The sequence below is a fragment of the Meleagris gallopavo genome, chromosome 3 (assembly GCF_000146605.3).
Source record: "Meleagris gallopavo isolate NT-WF06-2002-E0010 breed Aviagen turkey brand Nicholas breeding stock chromosome 3, Turkey_5.1, whole genome shotgun sequence".
Lineage (NCBI taxonomy): Eukaryota > Metazoa > Chordata > Aves > Galliformes > Phasianidae > Meleagris > Meleagris gallopavo.
The window spans coordinates 73,285,367-73,300,454 of record NC_015013.2 but is presented as its reverse complement, the minus strand read 5'-3'; the positions used below and the strand labels follow the sequence as shown (position 1 = coordinate 73,300,454).

The following is a 15,088-nucleotide window of genomic DNA, read 5'->3' as shown; positions in this document are numbered from 1 at the left end:
GCATAGCATTTGACAGAAATATAGCAATCATTTCCTATTGAAATATTAAACTCCTAAATTTCTGTTTGATTTAAGTACTCATTTAACCTAAGTTCTTACCTTAAATCTTTCTGCTTTGCTTAAGTAGAAAAGATGCTGATATACAAGGCCAGGATCTTTTCCAAGGACGTAATGTTCCAATGACTGGATGAAAATAAAAAAGATTTCTCCTTCAAGTTTGTTACTTAGCAGCATTGGCAGTTTTTTTGGATCAGTAATTGTTAGAAGATCTGCACAAGCAGACTGATCCTTATTGGCATTCACTGCATTTACAATCTGACCAAAGTCATAGGCATTTGATGGTTCAGAAATCGTCAGTTTTTCACAGGTCTTTAATGGCACACTCTTCTGAACTGCTTCTTTAGAGCAAACATCGTCAGCCACAACGTCTTCTGATGTCACAAGCTGCCCCTCTTCCTGTTCATCAGTTACCTTCACAAAAGAAATGGCATCAAATCATTAATTCCATACATGGCATGTGTATATTCAACATGAACATCACTAAATTAAAGCAGGCATTTTACTCTTCACAAAGGCTTCTCTTCATAGGCTTTACTCTTCATAAAGGCTTCTATGTTCCTGTGTCCTTCTTCCCCCCAGAATGGTACAACCCTTGTTTATCTTTAAAGGTTTCTTAGTCAAAAGTCTGTATTTTGCATTTCATTTCATTGCTTGGCATTCCACTGTAGAAAGACAAATAAAGCACTGGGAGAGACTGAGGAATAGAATACATATTTTAAATGTGAAGTTACACAACCTAAGCAGAACTGAAGTTTAGTTTCCACATACTTTTCATTTACAGCTTTATTTCGTTGTTTTGACTTCAGAATAGTACAGGCACATAACAGTTGCATCAGGTTGCTATTTGTGGACTTGCTGTGGAAGTAGAAGGCTCATCATGGTCTAACTAACTGCGTGCATTCCCACTTCTCCCCAGACTGCAAGCTGTACAGAGCTCCATCAATCAGTTACTAGAAAATTAGCCTTGAGTTCCACTATCATAGAATCCTTAGAATTGGAAGGAACCTTAAAGGCCATCTAGTCAACTCCCCTGCAATGAACAGGGAACTACAGCTAGATCAGGTTCCCATGGCCTGATCCAGCCTCACCTTGATAGTCACCAGGGGTGGGGCATCAACCACGCCTCTGGACGACCTGTTGCAGTGCCAACCACATTTACAACTACATAACTACTTTTACTAAAGTACACTTCAAACTTTTAGGAGCTGTGGAGTCAGTACAAACCTACCAAAACAACTCACTGAACAGGGTCTCTCCAAAAGCTTCATGTCAGGCTTTTGGAAAGTCTGAAGATGCAGCACTACACATTACAGTGCTGTGCTGGGAGCAAGCTTAGTCATTCCCGCAGGCACTGGGCTTATAGAGCTTTTGCTTTATTTTTAAATAATCCTTAGCATCAAGGGAGATATCTAGCTGTCTTCTATAAAATTATAGCTTGATTAAAATGGAACAATAATGATAAATCTCTTTCTAATTAAATTTTCTTTCATTTTCTTTGCAGACTGCTTTCACGGCATTCTCATGTAGGTAAAACAAGGAATGCTGTCTTAAAGGGGCAGCAGCAATAACGACAGCAAACATCAATGCTTCCTGCCCCAGCCCTGCAAGAAATTACCACTGCTGGTAATGTAGTCAGCAGGTCCCCAAACACTGTGTTCACTGCCCAGAGCTCCTCTGAACACTCTCAGTCCCTTTGTCACAACTCACAGCTTAACTAATACTATTCCCAGCTTACACCAGTTACATAAAATCCCACAAACTTGTGATACTGGGAAATATACCAATAAAACAAGTTGTTGCTGTGTTAGTAATCACCATTTCCATTACACCATCATTTTGAAATTGCACAATCCAAATTACAGTCTCAGTTTAATAGCATAGATTGGAAACCATATATTTTAAACAGGAAAGGGGAAAAAAAATACGTTCTTAAAGGACCATCGAAATTACAACTGAAAACATCAGGTGACTGAGAAAATCCCTTCACTACTTAATTCAAAAAACTCTGGAAAGATATTATTTTGATCCAATGCATAATGTAAAATCATGCATTTCTTTTGCCAGACTCTGCAGATTTTTATCCATGCCATTGCTTGTTAAGGAAAGATTTCATCCTTTATACCAGTAGCTTTACTACCAGCGCAAGAACAGCTGGCATGTTGCTAACACCTTTGCCAGAGGTTGCCAGAATAGCTCAGACTTCAAAAGCAAAACTGCTCTTGGGCAGCCATATTCTGTAAAATTACTGTTTCAAAATCTAAGCAGTTTTTATTATAAGGAGCACGTGCTGAAGTTTCTTGCTGTCTAAATGTATTTTTTTCACTTCTGCTGTGGTTCTGAATGCACCTCGAAGCAGACAAAGCTTTACTGCAGAACAGAGCGGATGATGAACACATCGTATGTGAGCATCCTCCAATATGTTAAAAATACAACTCTGCCTAAAGCAGGTGTAGAGCTAAGAATTAAAACCCGAATGCTTTGGTATTATGTTTTCAAATGTATGGCTTCTGTACTGCCTGTTTGTAAAAACAAACAAATATACCTCTTGTATGGTTATTTTCTTCCTTTGCTTTTGTTGACAGTCAGCGACAGCAACGCTGGCGATGCTGAGCAGCTGGGTTATCTCCTCTAGTTCATTTTTTGCTTCAAGAACGTTTGGATCTATTAGAAGTACTTTCTTGAGATCATCGATGCTGGCTTGATAGTTCTGTAAGTAAAAGGGAAAATATTTTTTTTCTCATAAACACACCATGGGAAAAAGAAATTTCAATTATCGTATTGTCTTTTACTATTAAGAGAAATAGCAATGCTGAAATCTTGACGTTAAATAGACAAAAATAATCTAAATGCAGTGTAATTTTTAAAGGAAGAAAAAAAGGAAGCCAAGGATGAGTTTGAATACTTCCTGACTAAATACTTTCATATCAAATATATACTGTGAATTAATTTATGCTCTGAAAAACATTTCCCTGTATTAGAAAATAGATTACTGGAGATTGCTGCTTTTAAGCATAATTAACATTTTAATACCTTCTCAATGCAACTCCCTCAACAGTTTGTGTACTTTGACAGTAGGCCAAATTAAACTTAAATTAAAACTATGCTTTAACTTCCCGGGCATCATTTCAATAGCTCATCTCAAATGGGCTGACATAGAAAAATTCCTGGTTATACTTGGGAAGACTGAGATTACATGATGAATTCTAGGATAAACTACAGAAGGACCAATACAAAGACAGAGTGACACTGGGACACAATTCTTCCAGAATCAGTCTTGTCATTTATTTAATGCTTTCGTTTCAAGATTTGACTTTCAGTATTATGCATTTTTATATTAAATTTTCCAGAGAGACAAAGTTCAGAGCAGCATCAGTTCTGAGGAAAGCTAAAATACCACATGAAATAAGTTAGCCTGGGGGCTGAATACTGAAAATAAGGATAACATGTAAAAGACTGTGCACAGAAAAGTGAGGGAGCCACTATTTCCTCTGTTCACAGTGTCTTAAGGTTATTAAGGGTCATATTATCACAGAAAAAGAAAACAAACCCTAAAAAAAAACCAATCCTCTGTTGCATCGTCATTTGACATCTTTTCTCAGCATCTCAACAGTTATGAAACCATCAGTGTAAAGACAGACATTCTCTTTTCTATCCAGGATATTTTGTTCAATACCAATTAATTGCATTCAAGGTACAGAGAAATTGTATCAAGTCTGTAAATGAACCAAGGTTTGCTGTATCATGAAAGAAGAGCAAAAGAACCAGAATTCTGCAAATAAATGCAGCAAGGGGACAGCTTGCCTTCTTCAGCAAACAGCTACTACTTGAGCTAAAACATTTGAATATTCACAACCACAGAGAAATGAGGTTCCAGAACAGACTTCTGACAATGATCACAATGGCCAGCAAACAACCAGTCCTCCTAGGTTTTAAACTGCATCCTGGGCTATCAGGTGTAGGAGGTACAGTCCAATCCCATATCCTATGTTGTAGGCCTAACTCAGCAAACAAGTACCATCTTTATCCTGATCTTTCCTTAACTATATTTCAGTGAATGTATAAAAATCATTAAATTCCACTGCAGCTTTTGTGATATAAATACTTGTTTATAAACAGATAACACCTTCCAGCTAAGTTACGTCTTGACAAAATAGCTGCATTTAGCTCTTACTATCTTTTGTTACAGAGTCATTTGTCAATCCTAGATCGTCTCTGTTGCTTTCCCTAGCATTACAACTCACTCATCCCTACAACTGGCTGTAAAGAAGGTATTACATCTGCCTCAAACAAACAAATCTTGAGAGTCCCTGGGTGCTCAATTCCGAAAGAATCCATGAGCACCGTGCCTCATGTTATGACAACAACTTCAGTGTGCTGATGGAAAGGCAAAGGCTGAATCCCCACACTGCCCACAGAGTGAGAAAGGAAATCACTGACAAAGATTTCCAGTGCGTTTGGAGAAGGAAAGTAGAAGAGAATGAAGATAATTAAAGTCCTGGTTTAATATGACAAGCACTCAAATACGTGCAGATGCCAAAAGACAGCTTGAGATTTTAGTTTGAACAGATGAAGACAGACTTGAAGAGAATCTGTATGTAATCAGCTAAGATATGGTGAACACTTTGACAAAAAAAATAGACTGGGACGCAGGGGTAAACTAGAACATTATAACAGAGTTTAAATCTGCTTAACTGTCTTTATTCAAAGCTGATTTATTCCAATATTCCTGTCTTTTCTCAAATTATTGTAAATCAACATGCAGATCTTTATGTTCAAAAAATATTTATATTCCATATATGCCTAATGCTTTACAAAGTAATACATCATCAGCACTGCATACTTTGCTTATATTCATTGACTTAATTACCTGATGATTGCCTTTGAAGAGGATAAGCAAGTTTAGAAGTGCTTAAGAATACCTGCCATGTTCTTTTTCCTCACCTGTAATCCTTTGTATGCTAGTGCTCTTCTGTAAAAAGCTTTAATATTAGAATCTTCTATTTGAAGAACATGATCACAATCTTGCTTAGCCTCTTCATATTTATGCAGTTTCAAGTAACAGAGAGCTCTAACACAGAAAAACAGAATACACTGCAATATAAGTAAATTCTAGTGTACTGTAATGCCCTCTGACTCTGTATGTTTATTACAGTATTTCACACAATATCAATATACTGTTGTTGTTTTTTTTAACTTATAGTACATCTTTTTTTTCTATTTTGTACATTACTGTATTAAATACAAAAAAACTGTTTAGTACTGTACTGTACTAAAAGCAGAGCCTATTTTAGCTTAATATGATAGTACAGTAATGTACAAAATACAGATTCTGTGCAGCCACTCTGGGTAAAAAAGTGCTCTGCATTAAATAAGCAATATCATTTTCTGTACCTAATTATTACTTGGAAGTCTCCTATTCAGGTTTGGGCCTAATAAAATCCTTCTTAGTTTGAGGAAGCTGACAGGATTACAGCATAAAGAATTATGCCAAAGAATTAGGTCAACCTTTAAAATAATGCTGCTGTATGACTGTGTTTCTACTTCTATCTTTTCAGTGTGTACATTTTCTTGAAATTATTACTCTATTTGGTACACTGCAACTGCACCTTAGTTTATAATTAATATCAAATCAGTATTCTCACAAAATTCTGCAAAATGCTATGTTAATTCTAACTTTTACTTCGGTAACTTTACATACATCTTAAAATCTTTATATAAATATCACTGACATTATAATATGTGCTCTGCTGGAAGACAACGTGGTTTAACCAAAGATCAATTTTGTTGTTGGAAATGCTCATCAAGTGGAAAAAAAAAAAAAGCCTTTCTTTACAAAAGTGGTTGAAGTGATGCAAAATCCTTATTTTCAGTGCAAAAATGTAAGCATTACTATCCCACAAAGTGGGGTCAGATTTTAATCTTTACCTGTTAGTGTAGATTGTGCAGTCCTTGGCATTTAACTTCAAGCATTCGTTGTATTTATTTACAGCTTCACCATATTTACCCTTCTTCACAAAATCATTCCCTTGACTTTTTAATGTCCTGAACTTTTCCTCAGCTTTCTCACCTGCACAACGAAAGGATCACAGCGTTACGTAAGAAGGTTGGTTCATTACAGGTGACTGAATAATCTGCCCGGCCTAAGAATAACTGCCTGGCACCTGGAGTATTTTTATCAGTTTGCACATTCCGATTTCTGTCCCACATCTTCCCGATGCCCTAAGGAAGGAATGAACATCCGTACATGCATTTGACATAACACACACTTCCCAATACAGCAAGGTAATTATTTTTGCTGAAAATGATGTGAATGCAACAGACAACTCTATTTTTATCTTCTCCTGTCAACCTGCTCTTTGTGGTACAGAGGGATGAACCACTGAAATACTGGTTTTATTTACAGTGGTTGGAAATGTAATCAGTAGCATTAAAAGCCTTCTAGATCTTCACCATCACACCAAAAAGGCCATTATGTTCCCTAATATTCTTTCTGCAAGAAACCAATCCATCACAATTTCTATGATAAACTGACAGTGACAATCACATCATTGGGGTTAGGGAGACATCAACAATATTCTGTTTATGAACTTTATGATAAAGATGTTTCAAGTAACTGGAAAAGACCAAACTATACGTATATATACAAATGCTTTGTTCTTTCATAATTCTCTCTCTTTGCAAAGTTACATGATGTTGTAGAGAGGTAAATTTAATCTTTCCTAGTTAAGTTAAAATGAAATAAAAAACCCCAACAAATTGCACTCCTTAATAACAGAAAAAGCCCAGAGTACAACCACTGCAGCACAAATACAAAAGCTTAGCTTGAAAGTTTTCCTAATAGCAACACACTTATTTAAAATATCACTTTTCTACTTCATTTCAAAAATAAGTGCTAAACTGTCCAATCCTTAAGTGATAAATCAGTAACAATATGCACAACCAACTGAAATGCTTCAGTCATTGAACATTTTAGAAAGTAGAGTAAAACTTTTATGAATTTAATTGAGCTTAAAATATACATTGACATCCTTCCTGTTCCTTAAACAAAAAACTAAGTTCCTGTAGCTTTACCACTGTTCTATATATGCTATTACTCACATTATTCATAACCTACACCATTCAAGTTTTCCAGAATCACACTTAATTCTCAAGAAAAAAGGTCAAATTCTCATAAATGCATGTATGTGTAAGCTGTCTGTTGCTCTAATCAAGCATAAATAATTTTAAGGATGACTTTTCAGATAGTGTTAAGGTCTTTACATCTGTAGTGCCCAAGAGTACAGATTATTTGAAGGTATGCATTAATGCAATAATTGATTGTATCACTGCTACATATTAGGCCAGCAACGTAATTATGCGGTGCGTTCTCCTCCCTGTTAAACAAGCATAGATATAGATGCCCCATCCCTGGAGGCATTCAAGGCCAGGCTGGATGTGGCTCTGGGCAGCCTGGTCTGGTGGTTGGTGACCCTGCACATAACAGGGGCTTGAAACTGGATGATCATTGTGATCCTTTCAACCCAGGCCATTCTATGATTCTGTGATCTTCAGTGCTTATTTTCTTTATATAGTTAGAAAACACATAAGGGAACCTTATTTAACCTTAATTAACAGCCAAGGAAGATTCAAAAATGATACAGCTAAGGCCTCTGCAAGAGGATTTAGTATCAATAAGAGCAGAATTGGAGAGGCTACTTCACCTGATTTACTGGAGCAAGAAAAATGAAAACTCCACTGAAAGGAAAAAATCAGAGGGAAGAAAGTGTCGTACCTGGAGGTGAGCACTCAGTGCATACATGAAAAGTCTGAACCAACATTTCTTAAGAATGCTTACTGAATAGCCACTGTTAAATTCTGTAGTAAAAAAAACATCAGAATTTTTCTTTTGTAGTCCATCTCACTACATGCTGGCCACATAGAAGCCTACTTGTTCTGTTTTGAACAGCTGAGTAATATTTTTTATCAACAATTAAACGATGGCTACAGATTATGCAGCTGGTTCTGATACTTAGGGTTTCAGTCTAGTTTACTTTTTGGGGGGGAGAGAACTGTTCTAGCTGCTGTACGATGAGGTCAGGAAAACCAGTGACCCTTGTGATGGGACTCAACACACTGCTGATGAGCATTTCTGCTATATTTTATATCACTTTAGAAATGACATGCTGCAAACTAAACTGCATCAGTTGGCCTCCAAAAAACATTTACCATAACTGTGGCTCTATAAAGTGCATCAAACCTAATCACATAAAAGATCATCTAATTTGACTTTTCACAAAGTTCTCCAATAAATATTTTTCTAAAGCCATTTCTTTACTATATTTGATTGTATTCCATTTTTTGGTTAGAAGTATTTCCTAGTACATATCTGCATTAGCTATACATACGATTCATCTGCAGCTGTTCTTCTTTGTTGATATCTGTGGGACTTCTTGGCTTAACCTCTGAAGTAAAGTTGCCTCCATCCCACCTGTGTAGCTGAACAGCAACAGGGACAACTGGAATCGGTGGCAGTTTTTCCCTCCAACAAGAACCATCTTGATCAATTAAAGTCTTCGTTATTCTGAAAAGGAAAAGCCCCATCAACACGACTCTTCATACATTTAATTCATGCTTTAATAACTTACAAATTAAATAATACAATGTTCCAATTAAAAAAAAAAAACGCACACACACAAAACTGAACAATTATCCTTAAGATTATTGAAAAAAAAACAAAAACACAACAACTGTCTTGGTAGTCAACACTACTGAATTTATTTATTTGATTCAGACTTTTTTCCTTTTTAAATCAAGAGTACTTATGCTCATATGTAGGAGACAGGACACTGACATCAGCCAGATCTATAAAAGCAAATGTCAGATTTTGCAACCAAGCTCTAAGTGCTGCCTCAAACCTGCAGTAAAGAAAGGGGGAGGGGGAAACAGACATCTACGCTGCTTAGTTTTCTCAGTAGCTCATTGGTGTTACTCTTGAACAAGAGTAAAATACAACATCCTGAGACATAAGCATGGTACCTAAATTTGCCCATGTCAAACAAAACACAATTATCTCTCACAAAAATATTTTCTAAACAACTAGTGCAGCTCACAAGTTACTCACTAAATTACATTTCTTACAGCAGTCAGAAATTCTTCACTAGATTATTCTTCATTACCATTTAAAAAGGCAAAGAAAAATATATTCAAACTGTTCAGTCTCTCTTTAACCAATAGACTACAGATCATCTGTTTCTACACATGAGAGGATCAATACAGAATGCAGTTAACTGGGAGTTTCCCATTGCTGTGATAGGTTTTGGAGAAAGACCTGAACAAATATGAGTAAAGAATTCATGGTTTTCTTGCAACTTTTGTAGTGATTTAAAAAACAAACATACAAACAACAAAAAAAGCCCAATCAAGCAAGTATTGACATATGATGAGAATGCTAATAATATAAGTGATATAAAAGACTTCTAATATCAACATGAATTTAGGAGCCAAGAGGTAGCAAGTCTGATGTCTACTTTAGCAAAGAAAAGCTTTCAAAATAGTATCAATTTGACTTGCTTTACTGTGTAAATCAATAAATTGGAATATGCATATTAGATGCATTTCTATCTAATGTAGTGCAAGAAAACACTCTATGCTAATTATCTGCCAAAAAATAAAATCTAGTAACCCTAAATGTGACTCAAATGAGACAAAATGAGCACTAATAACCCAGATAAAGTTTCCTTCCTTGTTTTTTCCTTTATAAAAGTTTCAATAATAATGGTTATAAAGTAAAAAACTCCTCAGTGCAATACACTGACTGGAGTCAAAGCAGCTGGCACCAAACTATTTTCCTATTAGGATCCAAAAGAAGAGCCAATACAAGAAGCAGCCCTTTCAATATTATTTCATAGAATCACAGTGTGGTTAAGGTTGGAAGGGATCTCTGGATCCATCTGGTCCAGTTTCTCTGCTCAAGTAGGGACAACTTGAGCAGTCCAGGCAGACACTGATTGTAAAACGGAAATTAATTTTAATTATTTTAAAAAATAATACAGAATAAAAACACTGTTTGTAGAGCTATATAAGGCATGATTTTATGTGTTATGTTGCATGAAACATGCATGCTACGTGCTGCATGAAACATACCATTTGGTATTGAAAATAAGTTCTTAACACTACAAAATGTGATATTCTGTGTATGATCTAGCTATTTAATCTGTTTTCCAAGTGAACAAAAACACTTTTCTTTGCATTAACTGCATATACCCTTCCAGGGCTTTCCTCTATCTGGGTGATTAATAAGCAGTATTTTATAGGGCGACAGAGAAATCTGTGCTACTTCTGTTTTGTTCTTATTCTAGAGTTTTAGGGTTTTTTTAAGCATCATTTGAATGCAAGTGTTAAGAAAAACGTGGCACACTATCATAAGTTAGAGAGCCCTAAGATTTACTCTGGTAATGTTGCTAGAGAACAAAACTGTACACTTTATATTAAAAAATCAATTATTTCTTTTTCTGGTTCTTCTGATAGAAAATAACAGAATAATTCTGTTGGGAATTGAGAGAAGTGGAATGACATTTCAATTTAATAAATGGAAATGCATGAACATACTGCCCAGCATAAAAAACACAATTGAAAATCATCTAACCATGATAAACACACAATTTTTTATGCTTGTTTTCAGTTGACTTTTCGGAAAAATAAATGCATTCTTTCTTAATTTACTTTGATTGTAGAATGGCAGGTAAAGGCTCTATCTTAAAAATTCTACTCATTTTTAACATGAGAACAATCTGAAATATTAGACTGAACAGCTCTTAGGTTTTAAGAGTTTTTGAAAGCCTGCTTAGCAGGTAAACACAGCAAGATGAGCCTTAACAAGATGTAGTGAGCCCACTTTCAGACAGAAATAGGAAGATGAGGTTTTCTGTCAGTTTCCTACACAATCTTCATCCAGTTTCCTCCAGAAAATCAAGAACAAATAAATCCTTCAGTAAAAGCAAATTGTTAAGACCTGACGTTTCTAAAAAATTCAAAGATCTATTTTGAGGTTGTCCCACTAAGTTGGAGGGCTGTACAGTATCTACAATTCTTTGTTAAAACTCATTTTTAAAGGTGTATCAGTTTGGAAATAAAAATTGATAGTTTGGTCATCGATTACAGGTTAATTTACAAGTAATAAAATACTCAAAAATAATTTATATTAAAGGTTCAGTAATGCAGGAGGTCTACGCTCAAGAAAGTAAGAATTCGCAAGCAAAAATTAATTACCAGCAGAAGAGAAGACAAGAAGGAAGAAGCAGCTGAAATAAGGTGATGGGTTGCCAGGGAGGAAAGAATAATGAGCAGTGAAGCTAAAAACATAAGGAAGGCCTAGAGAGGAGAAAAGGAAGAATGTTAAGGGAAAAGAAGGAAATAAGCTTATTACTAAGCAAGTTACAAGTCATTGTCAGAAGAAACAAAAAAAGAGTATCTGCAGATAAATAAGCCAAGAAGATTAAAAAAAAAAAAAAAGGTATAATAAGTCTAATAAGCTGTAGAGATACCAAGACAGGAAGTTACTTCACCAAACCAAACTGTCTATTATTAATGTAGATACAGGAGATCAGTGACAATTTGTTGTGTAATCAAAAATACGACTACAAAGAGGAGATAGTAAAGTTTCATGATCTCCTTTGGACGTCTCTTCTTAAATAAGCAGAACTTAAAAATATTATTGCCTCTTCATTGAAGCATAAAGAAAAACATAGACACTCATGACCTTGCCTTAAGAAGGAAAGTACTAGATTCCATTGTAAAAAGTTGCAGGAACGTGGGGTCCTGCTCAACAATTAATGTCTGCTTTGCTTTCCTAAGTATTTTTTTTGTCCAATAAAAGGAAAAAGGAAAGAAAATCAACATGAAAATCCTGTCATTTGTGCACTTAAGTACTTTCAACATGTTAATGAGAATAAAATTGTAAAAACACTGTCATAATAATGATTATCTTACAGTAAGATATTGTAATGTATCTCTAAGCGATCTGTTATGTTTCCTTTTTTTTTTTTTAATCTCTAAGCTTTGTAGCCAATCACTGAAACAAGCTGCTCCAGTGCACAACTGCAGCATACTGAAGAATTCACACCTAACATAAATCTTAGTTGCCACATAAAGAATGCTAGTAAATTAAGGAAACAGAAACGTCAGAGAAAAGGTATGGACTTAAAATATTGCTTTACATGATATCAAATACAAGATAGGAAAGAAGTTGGAGTTCCAGTCCAAAAAAAACAAAAGCCTTTTAATATCATTTTAATACTATAATTTTAAAAGAAAAACGTGCTGCAGAGGGCAACTGTTAAGCTGCGAGAAAACAACAGAATTAAACAGCCAGTCTTCTAGTTCTAACACACTAGTTGTGATGACCTTGCTGTGGGATAAACGCAGAAAGGATGTACTCCCAGGCAAAACTGAACTACATTTCTCTATTTGCACCGATGTGTAGAAAATGTACAAAGTGCATTTACCTATTAACACTGTCATTTGCTGCTTGTATGCTGCTGTCTATTTGTAGAACTGTTTTGTAATCAACATACGCCTGTCGATACCGCTCCATAGACTCGTATGCCATTGCTCGTCGTAGGAGAGGCTTGAGGGAAAATGGCTGAAGCTCCAGAGCTCTGGAAAAAACAAAAGAGAGATGATGTTAAAGCAGAAAAAAGTAAATAATAGTAGTACAACTGTTTTATTATACATACAACTATATGGAACAACTGTGTGATTTCAGATTTGACTTACAGTAATATAACCCAGGAAGACGCTGTTGAGTGGTTTATTATTAATGCCCTAAATGAAATGCAGTTCAGAAATGGCTTTACTACAAGGTACTCAACTCAAATCCACGTCTTCCACCTGCAGAACTAATCCCTTCCTGCTGATGAAAGTAACAAAATGACAGCTGTTATTTTTCTCAAGTCACGCCTAGACCTACAGGAATTTCAAGTCTACTGTGCTTCTGCCTACACAACTTTATTCTTCTTCCTTATGTGAAAATATTCATGTAAAAATACATTTAATGAAAAACAAATATATCCCTGTCTACTTTCACCTTTTAGGTTGTTTTTGCCTGTCTTGTTCATTTGTGCCTCGATCCCTGAAGCTGTGCAATCAGAACTTCTGGACATCAAGTGCTTTGCCAGTAAGTTGATGAAGCCACAAAAGCTTCATCAATTAAATATTATCTTTTACTAATCGCCGATTCTTGCTCATAAGACAAAAAGATAAACACCAAAATACTTAAATTAGTGTGAGGCTGGGCAATTAGATGTCATGGAATTCTGAGCTAATTCAGACTCAGTAAGGTCTCTAGTCTGACCTTCTGCTAAATGTGGAGATAGCTCTGACATCAGACAAAGATTGCTCAGAGCTTTATCCAGTCACGCTTTGAAAACCTCCAGGGAGATTGCTGCACAACCACACTAGGCAGCTCGTCACAATATCCCCATTGTCCCCCAATGGGAAATGGTTTTTTCTTCCAACGTGCAGCCAGAACCTCTTGGGTTTGTTTTTGCCTGCTGTCACATATCCTCCTACAGTACACTCAGTGCCAGAGTCATGTTCCACCTTCTGGATGATCTCCTCATGGGTCCTGGCTGCCTGCTGCTAGGAGCCCTCGAAGCCATTCTTCAAGCTGAACAAAACCAGCTCCCTCTGCTTCTCCAGGCAAGTGTTCCAAAAGCCCAAAGCCCCGTCAGCGACACTTCACTGAACTCATTCTAGTTGATCAATACCTTTCTTGTACTAGGAAAACCAAAATCCAACACAACAACATAACATAGTTGCTGTCTAACAAGTGCTGAGTACAAGGGATAATCACTTCCCTTAATCCACTGGCTATGCTCTCCTCTCTGTACTGCCCAGGATGTTATTGGCCTTCCTGGCTGTTAAGTTAGCTTTTCACCATCACTCCTCCATAAAACTAGGGAAACAACAATCTCTGTCACAAAGATTTCCAATTTCTATTTCATAAGCATACCAACATTCCAACTCTCCTTATCTTCATGAATGCATTTGAAAAATACAAAAACATATGATGTCACAGCTCTTAAAAAACTTTGCAAAAATGCTCCCCATTCTGTAGCTTACACAAAAACTAACACAATATTCAGGCTCCTAATATTTAGAACGACAGGAAAATCACAATTATTATTTGGAGTGGAAGACATTCCTTGAAAAATAGTTTTGGTGGGAATGCAAAACTCTCTTCCCAGAGCAGAAAGTAAAGATAATACATTCACAAAACAAGCCATACCACCATATTAAATTAGGGAAAATGAAGTTAGTGTAGGAGCCCTGTTTCACTCATAATAACAAGAAATATCCAAATCAGAGACTTGAGACAAACAGTGATCCAACAGATGGCTTTTCATAAATCTTTAAGCTTTATGCAGCTAAAACTTAGTAGATGTTCAATACATTTGTATATTTTTAATGTCACAAACATAAGCACTACATCAAGCTTTACTTGATTGAATCAAGTAACTTATTTGGAAATCATCCCTTATGTTGTGTTCCCTAGAGTAAATTTAACTGACATTGCCTACTTTCTGCAGTTTGGCTGTTCTGCCTCCCAGTTCCTACAGTACTTCCACCTCTCTTATGCTTAATAGGTATCACTTGTTCTTGAATATGCACAAGATTAAGAACATTGTGATAAAATAACGAGAAAATAAGCTTTCAGTCAGTAAGAATGTAAAAACCAAAATCACTGACTTTGCATGCAAAGTCAGCATTACTGACTTTGGCTGAACTCTTCTATAATAGAAAACTCCTGAGTTATCTGTTGGCTGTTAAGTATGCCATCTTGTTTTATTGTAGAATCACAGAATGACCTGGGTTGAAAAGGACCACAATGATCATCCAGTTTCAAGCCCCTGCTATGTGCAGGGTCACCAACCACCAGACCAGGCTGCCCAGAGCCACATCCAGCCTGGCCTTGAATGCCTCCAGGGATGGGCATCCACAACCTCCTTGGGCAACCTGTTCCCAGTCATGTCACCACCCTCTGTGTGAA

General features: G+C 36.1%; 1 protein-coding gene across 5 annotated transcripts in view; it reads right to left on the bottom strand.

The window, feature by feature from the left end:
• Window positions 1–15,088, bottom strand: part of SPAG1 (sperm associated antigen 1) — a 38,746-nt gene that overhangs the window by 1,799 nt on the left and 21,859 nt on the right. For all 5 annotated transcript variants that reach the window (XM_019614172.2, XM_019614174.2, XM_031552897.1 and 2 more), the window contains 6 exons: window positions 12,543–12,695; window positions 8,445–8,620; window positions 5,986–6,127; window positions 5,002–5,128; window positions 2,603–2,767; window positions 100–471 (listed from right to left, as the gene is read on the bottom strand). In XM_019614172.2, the coding sequence (XP_019469717.1) occupies window positions 100–471; window positions 2,603–2,767; window positions 5,002–5,128; window positions 5,986–6,127; window positions 8,445–8,620; window positions 12,543–12,695 (1,135 nt within the window). The remainder of the gene's footprint in view (window positions 1–99; window positions 472–2,602; window positions 2,768–5,001; window positions 5,129–5,985; window positions 6,128–8,444; window positions 8,621–12,542; window positions 12,696–15,088) is intronic.